Genomic DNA, 14,028 nt, shown 5'->3' with positions numbered 1-14,028 from the left:
GTGGAGTGGATCTGCGGTGGCGCCCACATCCAAAGAGTCCAGCAGGCCATAATGATAGGCCACTGTGGCAGCCAGGGGCCCTGCCTATAGCCAATCCAGGGCCTTATTTCTCCCCCTTCAAGCCCCAAAACACCAGAGTTTAGCTTTAACTCTATTTATACACCCAACCCTCTGCAGCTTGATAAAAAGAGGGACACTAATAGCTCAGGCCCAGATTGATGGCTTGGATCGAGGCCAGTTTCGTGTCAGTGGCAGGACCGTGCCATGCTTAAATACAGCATTTGAGATGGTGTTTGGGACTGCATGTGTGTCACATGTGTGGAAGCTCCACCACAAAGCATCTGGACATATTCAACCTGAAGTTTAACATGCATCTTCTTTCTGCTCTTTCCCAATTTTGTTCTCCTCATCTCTCTCTCTCTCTCTCTCTCTCTCTCTCTCTCTCTCTCTCTCTCTCTCTCTCTCTCTCTCTCTCTCTCTCTGTGTAGCTCCTACTCTCCCTCCCACCACACCGGTCCCCACGCCTTCGTCGGACGAGTGCGACGACGATCAGGCCAGCTGCCACAGTGGCACAGGTGATGACTACGACGTGACAGGTGCTAACATCGCCCACATGAGACTGCGACCTTTAACCCGCAACCCCTCCCCCAACACACCCCACCCCTGTCCCAGATCATACCAGATCCGCTCCTCAATGCACGCTAGTTAATCTGCAATTCATGTATACGCTTGAAAACACACGTGCACTTAACCGCATGCACGCTTGTACGCGCATGCCCAAACACACACAGGCATGGCTCTAATTACTTACACGTGCAGCTCCCTTCTATCTTCACTCTGCCCTCCTACCTCCACCTCTGCAAACTCACAGGAGAGAATTATCTCACTTGCTTGTGAGATAAACACACCCTCACACACACACACACATCGTTCCCCCCTTGGTTTCTACCTGCCTGCTCTTCCTCCTCCCTTTTCTTTCATCTCTCAACTGACTTGTCCCCCTCTCCCTCCTCCACCTCCACTTCTCAGTCTGGCCTCATTCCCCACTAACCCAGTAACACACTGAGCCTGCATCATTTCTTGCACTCCCATTAAGCAGACTAAACAGCAGTCTCCAATGATGAGCATGGCATCGTGTCACTGTCACATTTTGTGTGTAGGGGCAAGGTTTTACTATAGAATGGGAGTATAGCAAAAGCAAATGTGTGCTGTAAACTTGGTTAGCATGGATTCAGTGCATGTGTAGTTACTGGAAAAAAACTGCAGATGCACTATTGCTTGTCTGGGCTTACTCTGCTAATGCATTGTATTGTGGCAGGTGGGACCACAATGCCAGAGACCACTACAGCTGAGGCGGACACCATCCTAGGTGAGTGCCCAATATCCTATGAGCTACCAATGCAACTTTGTCCTATTCTCCATCATAGATTGCTCAGTTCAACTCATCTCACCAATACAGAAGCCTTAAATGTGGTGTCTTTTGACATTCATTTTTTGAACCAGCATAGTATCTGGAAATCTTTTAACAAAAACACATTTGATTGAGGCTCATTTTTCTACCTTGGATAATGAATGCAAGCGAAAAATGGTTTCTGCCCTGATGTGCACCTGTGTTATTAAGGCTGGTGAAATGCCCCTGAGCGCCTGAGGCAGATGGGGTGAGGGAGGTTGTTTGATGCCAGCCAAGTTGATGATCAACACTGGTGCTCTGCTGCTGCCTTCTCAGCATAATCACTAATCACTAGGCTGACAAACACTCTAGCCCGCCCACACACACACACACAGAAACAACAAAACACAGGGGAGCACCTGCCCACGAATGGATGCACACCTGAATGTGCACACATTCACACTTGAACACACAAACATGTGCATTGACACACACACACACTGCCATTTCCTCTATGCACATTCTGATTGGAGAAAACATGCATGCACCCACACAGTGCTGTCTCCTAGAAAGCTGATGAGACAGCAGACAGCAGAGAGGCTGTGCCCCAGTCTGACCTTGGCTAATGGGCCACTGGCTCCACCCAGCAACCCCCCACCCCTATCAGCTGGCTCTGTGGTCTGTCTACAGTCTACTGGGGCACAGTAATGATAATAGATGAGAATGAAAGCAAAGGTGTAGGTATATACTGTATATGTGTGTGTGTTTGGTTGTGCGTGTCAGTGTCAGCATAACTGTCTGCAAGTAAGCACTTGTCCATCAGATTGTCTGTGTTTGATTTTGAAGCAAGGTGGTTTTGGTTGAAAAGATTGTTACTGATGGAGGAATAAAATACATTGCAGGCAAAGACTACAGATGCCAGGGGCCATTTTTGTTATATTCATCTGACTCCAGAGAGTTAGGAATACACAGTTTCTAACCTGTCCATGAATGCGAAGTACTTTAAGATGGGGGGGGGGGTGTACAAATTACATCAGGTTGCTATATCATGATAGAATTTGTTGTTGTGCCCCTTCACCCTACAGGGATCCCTGAATCAATTGGAATGCAATGGTTTAAATACAGGAATGATATAAGTATTTATATGTTTGTAAATGTGAAAAAAAACAAGACGTGTACAAATAACTTGAGAAATTTAAAGATTTTCAAGTGATGTGGGCCATCTGTAAATATCTGTTCATATCTACATTATATTCTTAGCTGAGGTATTCAGATGATGGAATAGGACTCTGGTTCTCTTTTGGCAGCACGGTGGCGCAGTGGGTAGTGTGGTCGCCTCACAGCAAGAAGGTCCTGGGTTCGAGCCCTGGGGTAGTCCAACCTTGGGGGTTGTCCTGGGTCATCCTCTTTGTGTAGTTTGCATGTTTTCCCCGTGTCTGCGTGGGTTTCCTCCAGGTGCTCCGGTTTCCTCCCACAGTCCAAAGACAGGTGAATCGGCCATACTGAAATTGTCCCTAGGTGTGAATGTGTCACACCGCCCTGTTATGGCATGGCGGCCTGTCTAGGGTGTCTCCCCTCCTGCCACCCAATGACTGCTGGGATAGGCTCCAGCATCCCCGCGACCCTGAGAGCAGGATAAGCGGTTTGGATAATGGATGGATGGATGGATGGATTTTCAATCGTTGCATTCTCACCGGTTGTGTGTGTTGTATTTGCATGCCAATGTGTGTGCCACATGCATGCGCGGTTGTGGTGCACGCATTAGTTAGTTATTTAGTTTCCAGTGGCATATGGCGAACAACTCCGCTTCTTTTAATCAGATGGCCAAGTGAGTCATGTGGCTGCCCATATTACCCAGCACTTGTCAGTAGCGTGATCGAATTCTCCAAATGGGGGGGGGGGGGAAACCGAAGTATTTTAATTGGGCGAAAGATTTCTTCAAAAAGACAAAAAAAATGTGGCCCTGCGCCTGAAGTGTGGGCCCATATGGGAATTCCATCCTTTGTGTTTAATGGGTAAATAGAGTTCCTGCCTGCAGAAGCTAGTTAAAACATTCCCATTATTAAAGAGAATATTGGCTCATGTTTTCTATCCTTTTGAGAGCCGCCTCTCTGTCGCCAAAGGCACCGGTGCATACATACCAGAGTATGAGGCCATAGTTAGCATCCTAAACAGCTCTCCCTCCTTTGTGTTCACCCAAATTCTTTCTTTTCCACTTTGAAAATCAGAATTCGTCCATCACCCAAGATCGCATGCAATTTTTTTTTTTTTACCCCTATGGAGTTTTTTTTCCTTTTAGCTCAGTGTGTGTCCATGGGGATTGGTGTTGTTGGAATGTGGGCCCTTCACGGCTACTATAGCCGTCTTTAAACCTCAAGTCCCTGCTCTCATTAAAATCCTGAGCACTCTGCAGGTTTCTGTGAGAGCTGTGTTTTCAACTGGACATGATGTCCAGATCCCGTCACTTTCTCTCCATTCCCCTTGTCTCTGCTACCTCTCCTCCGAGCATCATTCCACGTCTTTCATAAACTGCAGAATGTATATTAAAGGAGATCATTAAATCCAGTCACAATATACGGTCCGCACGAGGCCTGATCTGTCGGCTCCCTCTTTGTCCGTCAGGGCTCCTCTCTCTCTCCCCTCCCTGTTTCTCCCTCTTTAACCCCCCCCCCCCCCAGCTGTGAGCAATCTCACTAAGTCTCGCAGCTCTTTGCTGCCCTCTTGTGCTCAAGCAGCTCATTAAGATGTGGATGTAGAGCTTAGCCTACAGCCACATCGTGACTGACCCTTGGGTCATTGTTACAGCCAAGCTTAAAGCTCTTGGCAGTATCTTCCTTTTTAATAGGGGCGCAATGAGTCATATTTATATTTTGGTCAGCCATCTATCTACTCTGGATGCCTTTCAATTTAACACTTTTGTTTGCAAGGGGTGATGATGACAGTAATGGAAATACTGAAAATCATTAACAGAAGTAATGATTCCAGAGCTAATGAGGCCTATTCTGATGTTTCTTGATCTCTGACCCTGTTGCAGGGTTCCAGTGGTTTGCATGCGACTTTGGCTGGGCCAGCAACCCATCTTTCTGCAGCTGGACATCGGAGGACACTGGATCCAGGTGGCAGATTCAGTCCAGCGGGACCCCCACTCTTAATACTGGACCCAACATGGACCACACAGGTGAGAGTCATGGAGGGACAGTTTTTTTTGGACCAAACAGTAATTATATGACCCATCATTCTGTCTAGTAGTGAAATTACACCTTTTCCTAACCCTGTTGCAGAATATTTCTATACTTTATTTTCATCACTGTCAGTCAGTCTCTCTTTCGGTATTATACATGAATGTTAGGTATATGCTAAACAGTGTAAATATGAGCTATACAAGCAGTAGTTAGTAGTTGCAAAGTTATCTTAAGTTAAAATGAGATGTACCGTTGAGGTTTTATGTAAGAGTGGCTCCAGGGTGCTGAAATACTCTGTTGAGCTGTCTGGTCATATTGTGAGCCTTGTTCAATGAGACATTATGCACCAATATTTACACACTCATCCCCTTTTTTAGATAAGATGATTTAGTGAATGATTCTACATGCGACACAGTTGCATGACGACATAGTCAAACGTCCTTTATGGAAATAATATGTGTGTGTATGGAGGGGGGGGTTGTTTTGTTTTCCTGTATTTGCTTCTTTTTTTTGTGTCTGAATAAATGCCCAATCTGGAATTAGACCGTATTCTGTGTGTTGGCAAATCCTATGACATGTTGTCGTATTATGTAACGATAATGCACCCTAATTCAAACATCAGAAATCAGAACCATATCGGCGGTTTGAATTCCCGTGTTACCTCCAGCTTGTTTGGGGCGCCTGTTGGGGGGGGGGGGAACAGCATGATCCTCCCACATGCTACGTCCCCCTGGCAAAACGCCTAGCTGTCAAGTCAATTTTATTTGTATAGAACAATATCACAAATTACAAATTTGCCTCAGGGGGCTTTACAGCAACACAACACTTAGACCCTCGCATCGAAATAAGGAACAACTCTCTAAAAAGGTGAAAAGAAGCAGCTGGCGACTCCACATTTATCGGAGGAGGCATGTGGTAGGTAGTCTGCAGCCCCCCCCCCCCCAGATCTCGGCAGAGGGGGTGGAGCTGCAACTGGGACGGCTCGGAAGAGTGGGGTAATTGGCCAAGTACAATTGGGGAGAAGGGGGGGGGGTCAGAACCATTTCACTTTCCTCCTTGCCACAGCAGCTCCATGTACCAGACAGCAGTACTGTTAATGTGATTTCATACATCAAATGCCTTCATGTCTCTGGCAGGTGGATCGGGGAACTTCATCTACACTCTAGCTACAGCTCCTCAGGAGACTGAGGTGGCTCGCTTGGTCAGTCCAATGGTCAGTGCCCCAGACGCCAACCTGTGTGTGTCTTTCTGGTACCACATGTTCGGGCCACACATTGGCACCCTGCACATCAAGCAGCGGAAGCAGACGGTAGACGGACCGGCTGACATCCTGCTGTGGACCGTCAGCGGTCACCAAGGCAACCGCTGGCGGGAGGGACGAGTTCTCGTGCCGCACTCCAACAAACCGTATCAGGTACATTGAAGACATGGCAATGACAATGTCAGGAAGGCCATAAGTGTGTGTAAACAGTATGGTGATATACGTATGGGGGTCTATTACTTTTTTGGCATCAGAGAAGTAAGTGCACTAAGTGTGATTAAGGTTTACATACTCTTTTGTCTTTTAGGTTATAATTGAAGGCTTAGTGGAGAGGAAGAGCTGGGGAGACATCGCTGTCGACGACATTAAAATCTTAGATGGGCTTAACATGGCAGACTGTAAAGGTAAGGGGATAAAAGAGCATGATGCCTCAGGACTATTCCCTAAGCTCAAATCATGGTAAAATGAATATGGAGCTCGCTTTTCCTTTACTGTGTTGTACTCAATTCAAATCTCTTCTCTGACTAGATCCTGATGTGCCCACTGAGCCCATGTTACCGGAGGACCGCTTCAACGAAATTAGTGAGTTGTCTCACATGGAGCAAGAGGGTTTTGGGGTGGGATGATGTAGAACAGTAGCGAACAGTTTAATATTTTATGAATTAGATTGTAAATTAGACTGAATTTTCCTCAAAAGATAAGGGAAGGGAAGGCAGCTGACAGTCACAAATCGAATCATTCCTGTTTCAAATGCACCTGTAAAATACATCCATTTTTAATGTTCCATGGCCTCTTCAATCGTTTTTACTTCAGGGACATTTAGGTTAAATATATTGTTTGCTTTTATCTTGTGTAGAAAGCACATCTAAAAGGGATTGGAGACTGCAAGGTAGTGACAGGGGAGAATGTAGCTCGGCAGCATCAGATGGTGGTCTGTAGGATGACTTTGAAGACCAAGAGAGTGAAGGCAGAGCCAAGAATCAAATGGTGGAAGTTGAAGAAGGAAGACTGTTGTGTGGAGTTCAGGGAGGAGTTAAAACAGGCACTGGGTGGTAGTGAAGAATTGCCAGATTGCTGGCAACCACAGCAGAAATAGTGAGGGAGACAGCTAGGAAGGTACTTGGTGTGTCATCAGGACAGAGGAAGGACAACAAGCAGACGTGGTGGTAGAACGAGGAAGTACAGCAAAGTATACAGAGGGAGAGGTTGGCAAAGAAGAAGTGGGATAGTCAGAGATGAAGAAAGTAGACAGGAGTACAAGGAGATGCAACGTAAAGTGAAGAGAGAGGTGGCAAAGGCAAATGGTGAGTTGTATGACAGGTTAGACACCAAGGAAGGAGAAAAAGACTTGTACCGATTTGCTAGACAGAGGGATCAAGCTGGGAAGGATGTGCAGCAGGTTAGGGCGATGTAGGATAGAGATGGAAATGTGCTGACAAGTAAGGAGAGTATGTTGAGAAGGTGGAAGGAGTACTTTGAGGGGTGATGAATGATGAAAATGAGAGAGAAAGAAGGTTGAATGATGTGGGGATAGTGAATCAGGAAGTGCAGTGGATTAGCAAGGAGGAAGTGAGGGCAGCTATGAAGAGGATAAAGAGTGGAAGGGCAGTTGGTCCAGGTGACATACCTGTGGAGGTATGGAAGTGGAGTTTTTAACTAGATTGTTTAACACAATCCTAGAAAGCGAGAGGATGCCTGAGGAGTGGAGAAGCATACTGGTACTGATTTCAAGAATAAGGGCGATGTGCAGAACTATAGCACCTACAGAGGTATAAAGTTGATCAGCCACAGCATGATGATATGGGAAAGAGTAATAGAAGCTGGGTTAAGAGAAGAGGTGACGATCAGCGAGCAGCAGTATGGTTTCATGCCACGAAAGAGCACTACAGAGACGATGTTTGCTTTGAGAATGTTGACTGAAAAACATAGAGAAGGCCAAAAGGAGTTACATTGTGGATTTAGAGAAAGCATATGACAGGATGCCGAGGAGGTGTGGTATTGTATGAGGAAGTCTGGAGTTGCAGAGAAGTATGTAGGAGTGGTGCAGGATATGTATGAGTGAAGTGTGACAATGGTGAGGTGTGCGGTTGGAATGACAGATGGGTTCAAGGTGGAGGTGGGATTACATCAAGGATTGGCTCCGAGCCCTTTCTTGTTTGCAATGGGGATGGACAGGTTGATGGACGAGATCAGGCAGGAGCCTCCATGGATGATGATTTTTGCAGATGACATTGTGATCTGTAGCTAGAGTAGGGTGCAGGTTGAGGAGAGCCTGGAGAGGTGGAGGTATGCACTAGAGAGAAGAGGAATGAAAGTCAGTAGGAGCAAGACGGAATACCTATGCGTGAATGAGAGGGAGGACAGTGGAATGGTTTAGGATGCAAGGAGTAGAGATGACAAAGGCGTATATATCTAAATACTTGGGGTCAACTGTACAAAATAACAGGGAGTGCAGAAGACAGTGCAGGCAGGGTGGAGAAGAGTGTCAGGAGTGATTTGCAACAGAAGGGTACCAGCAAGAGTTAAAGGGAAGGTTTACAAAATGGTTGTGAGACCAGCTATGTTATATGGTTTGGAGACAGTGGCACTGACAAAAAGACAGGAGGCGGAGCTGAAGATGTTAAGATTTTCATTGGGAGTGATGAAGGAGGACAGGATTAGGAACAAGTATATTAGAGGGACAGCTCAGGTTGGAGACAAAGCAAGAGAGGGAAAATTGAATGATGCTGAATATGGAGCTGCCAGGGAAGAGAAAAAGAGGAAGGCCAAAGAGGTTTATGGATGTGCTGAGAGGACATGCAGAGGACAGGAAGAGAAATGGATGATCTGCAGTGGCGACCCCTAATGGGAGCAGCCCAAAGTAGTAGTAGATATTGTTTGCTTTTTGCATCAGAAGTAGACCTTTTTCCCCGCTGCATGTGTGTCTCTGAGAACTCTCAGTTCCATCTTTCTTAACACAGACATTGTCTTTATCTTATGCTCCCCATCTGTCTGTCCTCCAGTTGAGGAGAACACGGGCTACCCGGACATTGTGGAGTCCAACGAGATCACCGGGCCAGGCAACATGCTGAAGACTCTGGACCCCATCCTCATCACCATCATTGCCATGTCTGCTCTGGGGGTCTTCTTGGGTGCTATCTGTGGTGTGGTCCTTTACTGTGCCTGCTCGCACGGAGGGATATCTGACAGGAACTTATCAGCGCTGGAGAACTATAACTTTGAACTGGTGGACGGCGTCAAGCTAAAGAAAGACAAACTCAACGTACAGAACTCTTACTCAGAGGCGTGAAACGGGAGAGAGCATATTTGTGGGACTGGGAGACTTGCAGAGCGTGCACAAGGCTGTAGGCATATCCTCTTGTACAGTATATCTGTGAGCAAGGGGGACTCAAGCAGACTGCTAGTACCCTCACTCACTGGATGAGGGACAGGTTCAGGAACCAGTGGGAGGTTTGGACTGATCCATGCTTTTCTCAGGAGCTGCAGTAAAAAGAACCTACCAGTAGGGGACACTGTGTACAAAATTAATACAGAAAAAAAATATGTACAGATGCTTTAGATGATATTTTAATTTTCTATTTTGATTTCCATTAATTTTTACAATCGGATGCTGGTGTTGAGACCAATTTATTATAATGTTTAAAGTATTTATCGTTTTCTGGGAGGAAACCTTTTTTAATTATCAGTTCTTGAAACCCGTTGTGTGTTTTCATGTTTTTAAAGAGATGTATCAAAATTCTAAATGAACCATACTTGGCAAAATTGTATAATTGCCCCATGGTGTGAAATACAGGGTGTGCCCATAACCCATGACCCTTTCCCCCTTTGCCACCTCTCTCTCTTACATGAGGGATAGACCCGTCCATGGTAGTATATGGTTCTGACAGTGCCTTTAGTACATCTTTATTTGCATCTTCTGTTGATTTGGGTCTTTTTGTACATCATTTAAATTATAAATACTGAAAACAGGGGCACATCTGATAAAGATCTACATTAAAACAGGATCGAATCCATCACAGCGCTTTGCCCTCCCCCCTTCGGTTTTATTTTATGTTCCGTCCAAAACCCTCATATTGTAAATAAGTTAATATATTTTATTGCCCCCTTTTCAACAAAGTAAAAAGAAAAAAAAAGCTGCAGTATCCCTTTTTTCATGGGTTGTGTGTATGTGTGTGTGTATGTAAATACAATCGTCTGACTGTTTTGTGGAAGGTGCAGTGTTACCTCTTTTTTAATTTCCGATTGCTTTTTTGTAGAGGAGCGAGATGTGTGCGATGCCGGAGTCGCGGCGACGTCAGTGCACGTTCAAACTGACGTGCTCTGTCGGAATAAGACATCCGTGCCTCCTTTCATCCGACCTCCCACTTCACATCGCCCTAAAGGACCAACAAGTCAAAAGAAAAACGAAAATAATTCATATGATGTCCTTATTGGATTTAAGCTTTTCCTTTTTTTTCCCCGCCCCGGCCCATCTTTCTACCCCCCCCCCTCTGTTTCTCTCTTGCTCTGCTTTGTTTCCCACCAGTGACCTAAATAAGGTTCACACATCTTCACAATCAACTTTGCATTGTGAGACGCATCGTACCAGTGGCAGAGGAGGTACAGTAGAATGTCTGCCAGCATACCAAAAACAAAACCCAATCATTGCTTTGCTTTGGATAAAGACTAGACTTGGTGGTCACCTCTAATTCACTGTGGATTGTTCACTGAAAAAAAAAGTGCTATCTGGATAACGCAGCTCGAATGCACTTTGACACTGAATCCCTCACAGTGGGAGTCTGTTAAAGGGGGATTAAAAACTGAAGAATGGTGCTATCATTACTCAGTACTAGCTAGACACACATGACTCATGATAACCCAGTTTGTATTATTCACATGCTGTATTGTAGCTTACGGTCTTTTGAGCCGCATAAACTTTACGTGTGAACACGTGTAGCAGCCATAGCGTTGTGGATGTCAGGGATGACATCTTTCAGAAAGGGACACTGGTACAGCGGGGGTGGGGGGGGGTCGAGTGGCATCATCTGAATCAAGTAACCTGGCCTCCACCTGGGGCTTTACCAAAGGATGGTCGCCCCCCTCCCTCCTGTTGCTGGGGCGGGGGGTCTTTCCAGCACAAATGTACAATATGTCTGTGATCCGATGACAGGTATCACTCAACAATTCAAGATCACAATAAACAGACTTTTCAAATTACCCTGCCAGGACCCCCACCCCAGAGAGCGAATCAAGGGGGGGGTATAGGACAAAATGACTGTTGGGAAGAACGATTTGCGACGGTCAGCTTTTATATATATATATATAGTTTAAAGCATAAAGCAAGTGCATACTGCACCTCTATGTGAACTCTTTGAAATGTCTGTCAGGACTCCAGTTTGAAGATTGACAGATAGCGAGAAGTCCAACGTGAGGGGTTTCTGGCCTACAAAGGACAGGAAGTCACCGTGAACTCGGTGTGAGATTGACAGTGTCAGGACACGAGGGCCCTCGGGACCTGGAACTTCGTGGTTCTTTTCGCACCACAACAATCAGAGACGCAATCCTGAGACAGGAGACGTCCGTTATATTAGTGTGCTTTGTATGTCATGTGCTGTGGTGAACACATTCTCAAGCTTGTTCATTCAGATACGACGTCCCTGCTCCCCCGGGACCCCCATACACCGTGCAGTCTGTAGTCGACACACCATCTGCTAAAATAGAGAAAAAGGATACTGTAGCGTGGACTCAAAAGAAACAATGTTGCACTGATAAATATATTTAAGAGGTTTATGTGTTTATAGCGTTCATTTGCAAAAAAATGAAAATGTCAAAAACTCAAAAAACATGTTCATTTCTCTTTCATCTTTTTATATATAGTTTCAGATTATGTAAGATAATTCTGAAATGTAAAAAAAAAAAATATTGAGATGTTTTCACTATTGAAAAAGGCATAATAAATTTTCCCCACTGTAACGTCCCTCCCTTCCCTTTCCCTGGCATATTATTGTTTCGTTTTGTACCGTCTTTCAAATTTTTTGTGCAGATTTTGGTTTGGGGTTTTTTTTTTACGAAAAAAAAGACTTTTATTTTCAATACTGCTTCTGTAATTTGCTGTTATAAAAAAACACAATAAACAGCAAGGCCTTAAAAATCAATGGGAATACTTGTGTTGTGATTCACCATTAACACACCCTGCCACCATTTCCATACACAGCTGTGCTTTAAAGGCTTGGCCAATAGTGCCATCATTACAAAACAGAGGTTAAAAGAATAAGTATGAACTAGTTTTTAGCTTGTTTCCACACTAGCTGGATACGAGTCTTGCCAAAAAGTGATCTTCTGCCAAAAAATGATTGCCGTCCCCGGTTTCCACTTGCCAAAAAGTGATTGCAGCACCTACCTTGTGACTGAAAGGTTGTTTCTGCCCCTAACATGACTTGATTTCATCATGAGGGTTATATTTTAAAGATTAAAACTCATCTAGTCCTTTTTACCAATTGAAATACCTTTAAAGGGGCAATACAACCCATAAAATGCACTTTTGCAATTGCCAAAAAGTGGTTGCAGTTGAAAGGCTGTTTCTGCTTCAGAATAACTTGATCTAAATTTTAAAGACGTGACCTTGTTAATAAATATCTAAATTAATATAAAAACTGAAACAACTTTTTCCAGGTTGCATGCCAACAATCAGTTTTTGGCAGACAATCAATTTTTGGCACAACACTAGCATGTCGTCTTTCTTTGGTTCATAACTTATTGGACCGGAGGGTGTGTGCCAATTATCGGGACATCACATTGCTCAGCCTCCTTGGGAAAGTCTACTCTAGGGTGCTGGAAAGGAGGCTCCAACCGATTGTTGAACCTCTGATCCACGAGGAAAAATGCAGATTCCGTCCTGGCCGTGGAACAACAGACCAACTCTTTACACTTGCGGAAGTGCTGAGGGAGGCATAGGAGTTTGACCAGCCAGGGTACATGTGTTTTGTGGACTTGGAGAAGGCTTACGACCGTGTACCCAGGGCCGTTGCCACAAGCCATCAGGTCCTTGTATATAAAGTGAGAGCTGTGTCCACATTCTCGGCACAACGTCAAACACGTTTTTGGTGGGTGTTGGACTCTGCCAAGGTTGTCTCTTGTCTCCGATTCCGTTTTTGATATTCATGGACAGGATCACAAGGGGCAGCCAAGGTGAGGAGTGTGTCCATTTTGGGAATCTCAGAATTGCATCTCTGCTCGTCACAGATGATGTGGTTTTGTTGGCTTCATCAGAACGCGACCTCTAGCACGCACTGGGGCAGTTTGCAGTTGAGTGTGAAATGGCCGGGATGAGAGTCAGCACCTCCAAGCCCAAGGACATGGTTCTCTACTGGAAAATGGTGGATTACTCCCACCGGGTTGAGGATGAGTTGTTGCCTCAAGTGAAGGAGTTCAAGTACCAGTCAATCTTCGTTCCAACCCTCACCCATGGTCATGAGCTCTAGGTAGTGACCGAAAGGGTGAAATCGCGGATACAAGCGGTTGAAATGAGACACCTCCGTAGGGTGTCTGGACTCAGCGTTAGAGATAGGGTGAGAAGCTCGAACATCCGGAGGGAGCTCGGAGTAGAGCCGCTGCTCCTTCACGGTCGTGGAGCTATTAAAGCATGCACCATATGCACCATTGTCAGCTAACATGGCAACAAGTGTAGAACTTGTAGCTAAGGAGTGTTTCTTTCAATCTACTCATCAATTTGAAGAAAGCAGAAGCCATATCACTAGCCATAGACTCGTCCGGTGACTGAACCGATAAGAGTATATGTGTTCGCAAGATTTTTTTGATGGAAAGACCTTTCGGGAAGAGCTGCTTTGTTTGCTTCCTCTGTCGGAGGGCACAACTGGGAAAATCATCTTTAATGGATTAACACAGTTCTTTGAGAAGAATGGCTTGGATGTGAGCAAAAGTGTGTCTGTTGTCACAGATGGGGCTCTGCCAATGGTGGGACAAGACAAGGGCTTGGTAAGCAGGCTTGCCACTGTTAACCCAGCACTCTAAGCATTTCATTGCATTATTCACAAATCAGTGTTGTGCTCTAAACTGTGTGGGGAAATCAAAGTCGACGGATACTGTGACGAGACTGGTAAATTTCGTCCGCAGGAGTTCTAGTCTGCAACATCACCTTTTCAGAGCATTGCTGGAGGAAATGTCAGCAGAACACAGGATCTTTTGCTGCATAATGA

General features: G+C 45.3%; 1 protein-coding gene across 2 annotated transcripts in view; it reads left to right on the top strand.

Annotated features, from left to right (window-relative positions):
• The window catches only part of nrp1a (neuropilin 1a), a 76,346-nt gene extending 64,385 nt beyond the window's left edge, over positions 1-11,961 (top strand). Inside the window, exons 12-18 of one of the 2 annotated variants that reach the window (XM_056299180.1) lie at positions 489-575; positions 1,319-1,369; positions 4,425-4,568; positions 5,709-5,986; positions 6,141-6,237; positions 6,362-6,415; positions 8,836-11,961. In XM_056299180.1, the coding sequence (XP_056155155.1) occupies positions 489-575; positions 1,319-1,369; positions 4,425-4,568; positions 5,709-5,986; positions 6,141-6,237; positions 6,362-6,415; positions 8,836-9,122 (998 nt within the window). In that variant the 3' untranslated portion in view covers positions 9,123-11,961. Of the gene's footprint in view, positions 1-488; positions 597-1,318; positions 1,370-4,424; positions 4,569-5,708; positions 5,987-6,140; positions 6,238-6,361; positions 6,416-8,835 lie in introns of both variants that reach the window. The other variant, XM_056299179.1, reaches the window with a different exon arrangement.
• Positions 11,962-14,028: the final 2,067 nt, after the last annotated feature.

This window comes from Lampris incognitus, chromosome 19 (genome assembly GCF_029633865.1).
Source record: "Lampris incognitus isolate fLamInc1 chromosome 19, fLamInc1.hap2, whole genome shotgun sequence".
NCBI classification, from domain to species: domain Eukaryota; kingdom Metazoa; phylum Chordata; class Actinopteri; order Lampriformes; family Lampridae; genus Lampris; species Lampris incognitus.
The sequence above is the reverse complement of the archived record's forward strand: the minus strand, read 5'-3'. Positions and strand labels throughout refer to the sequence as shown.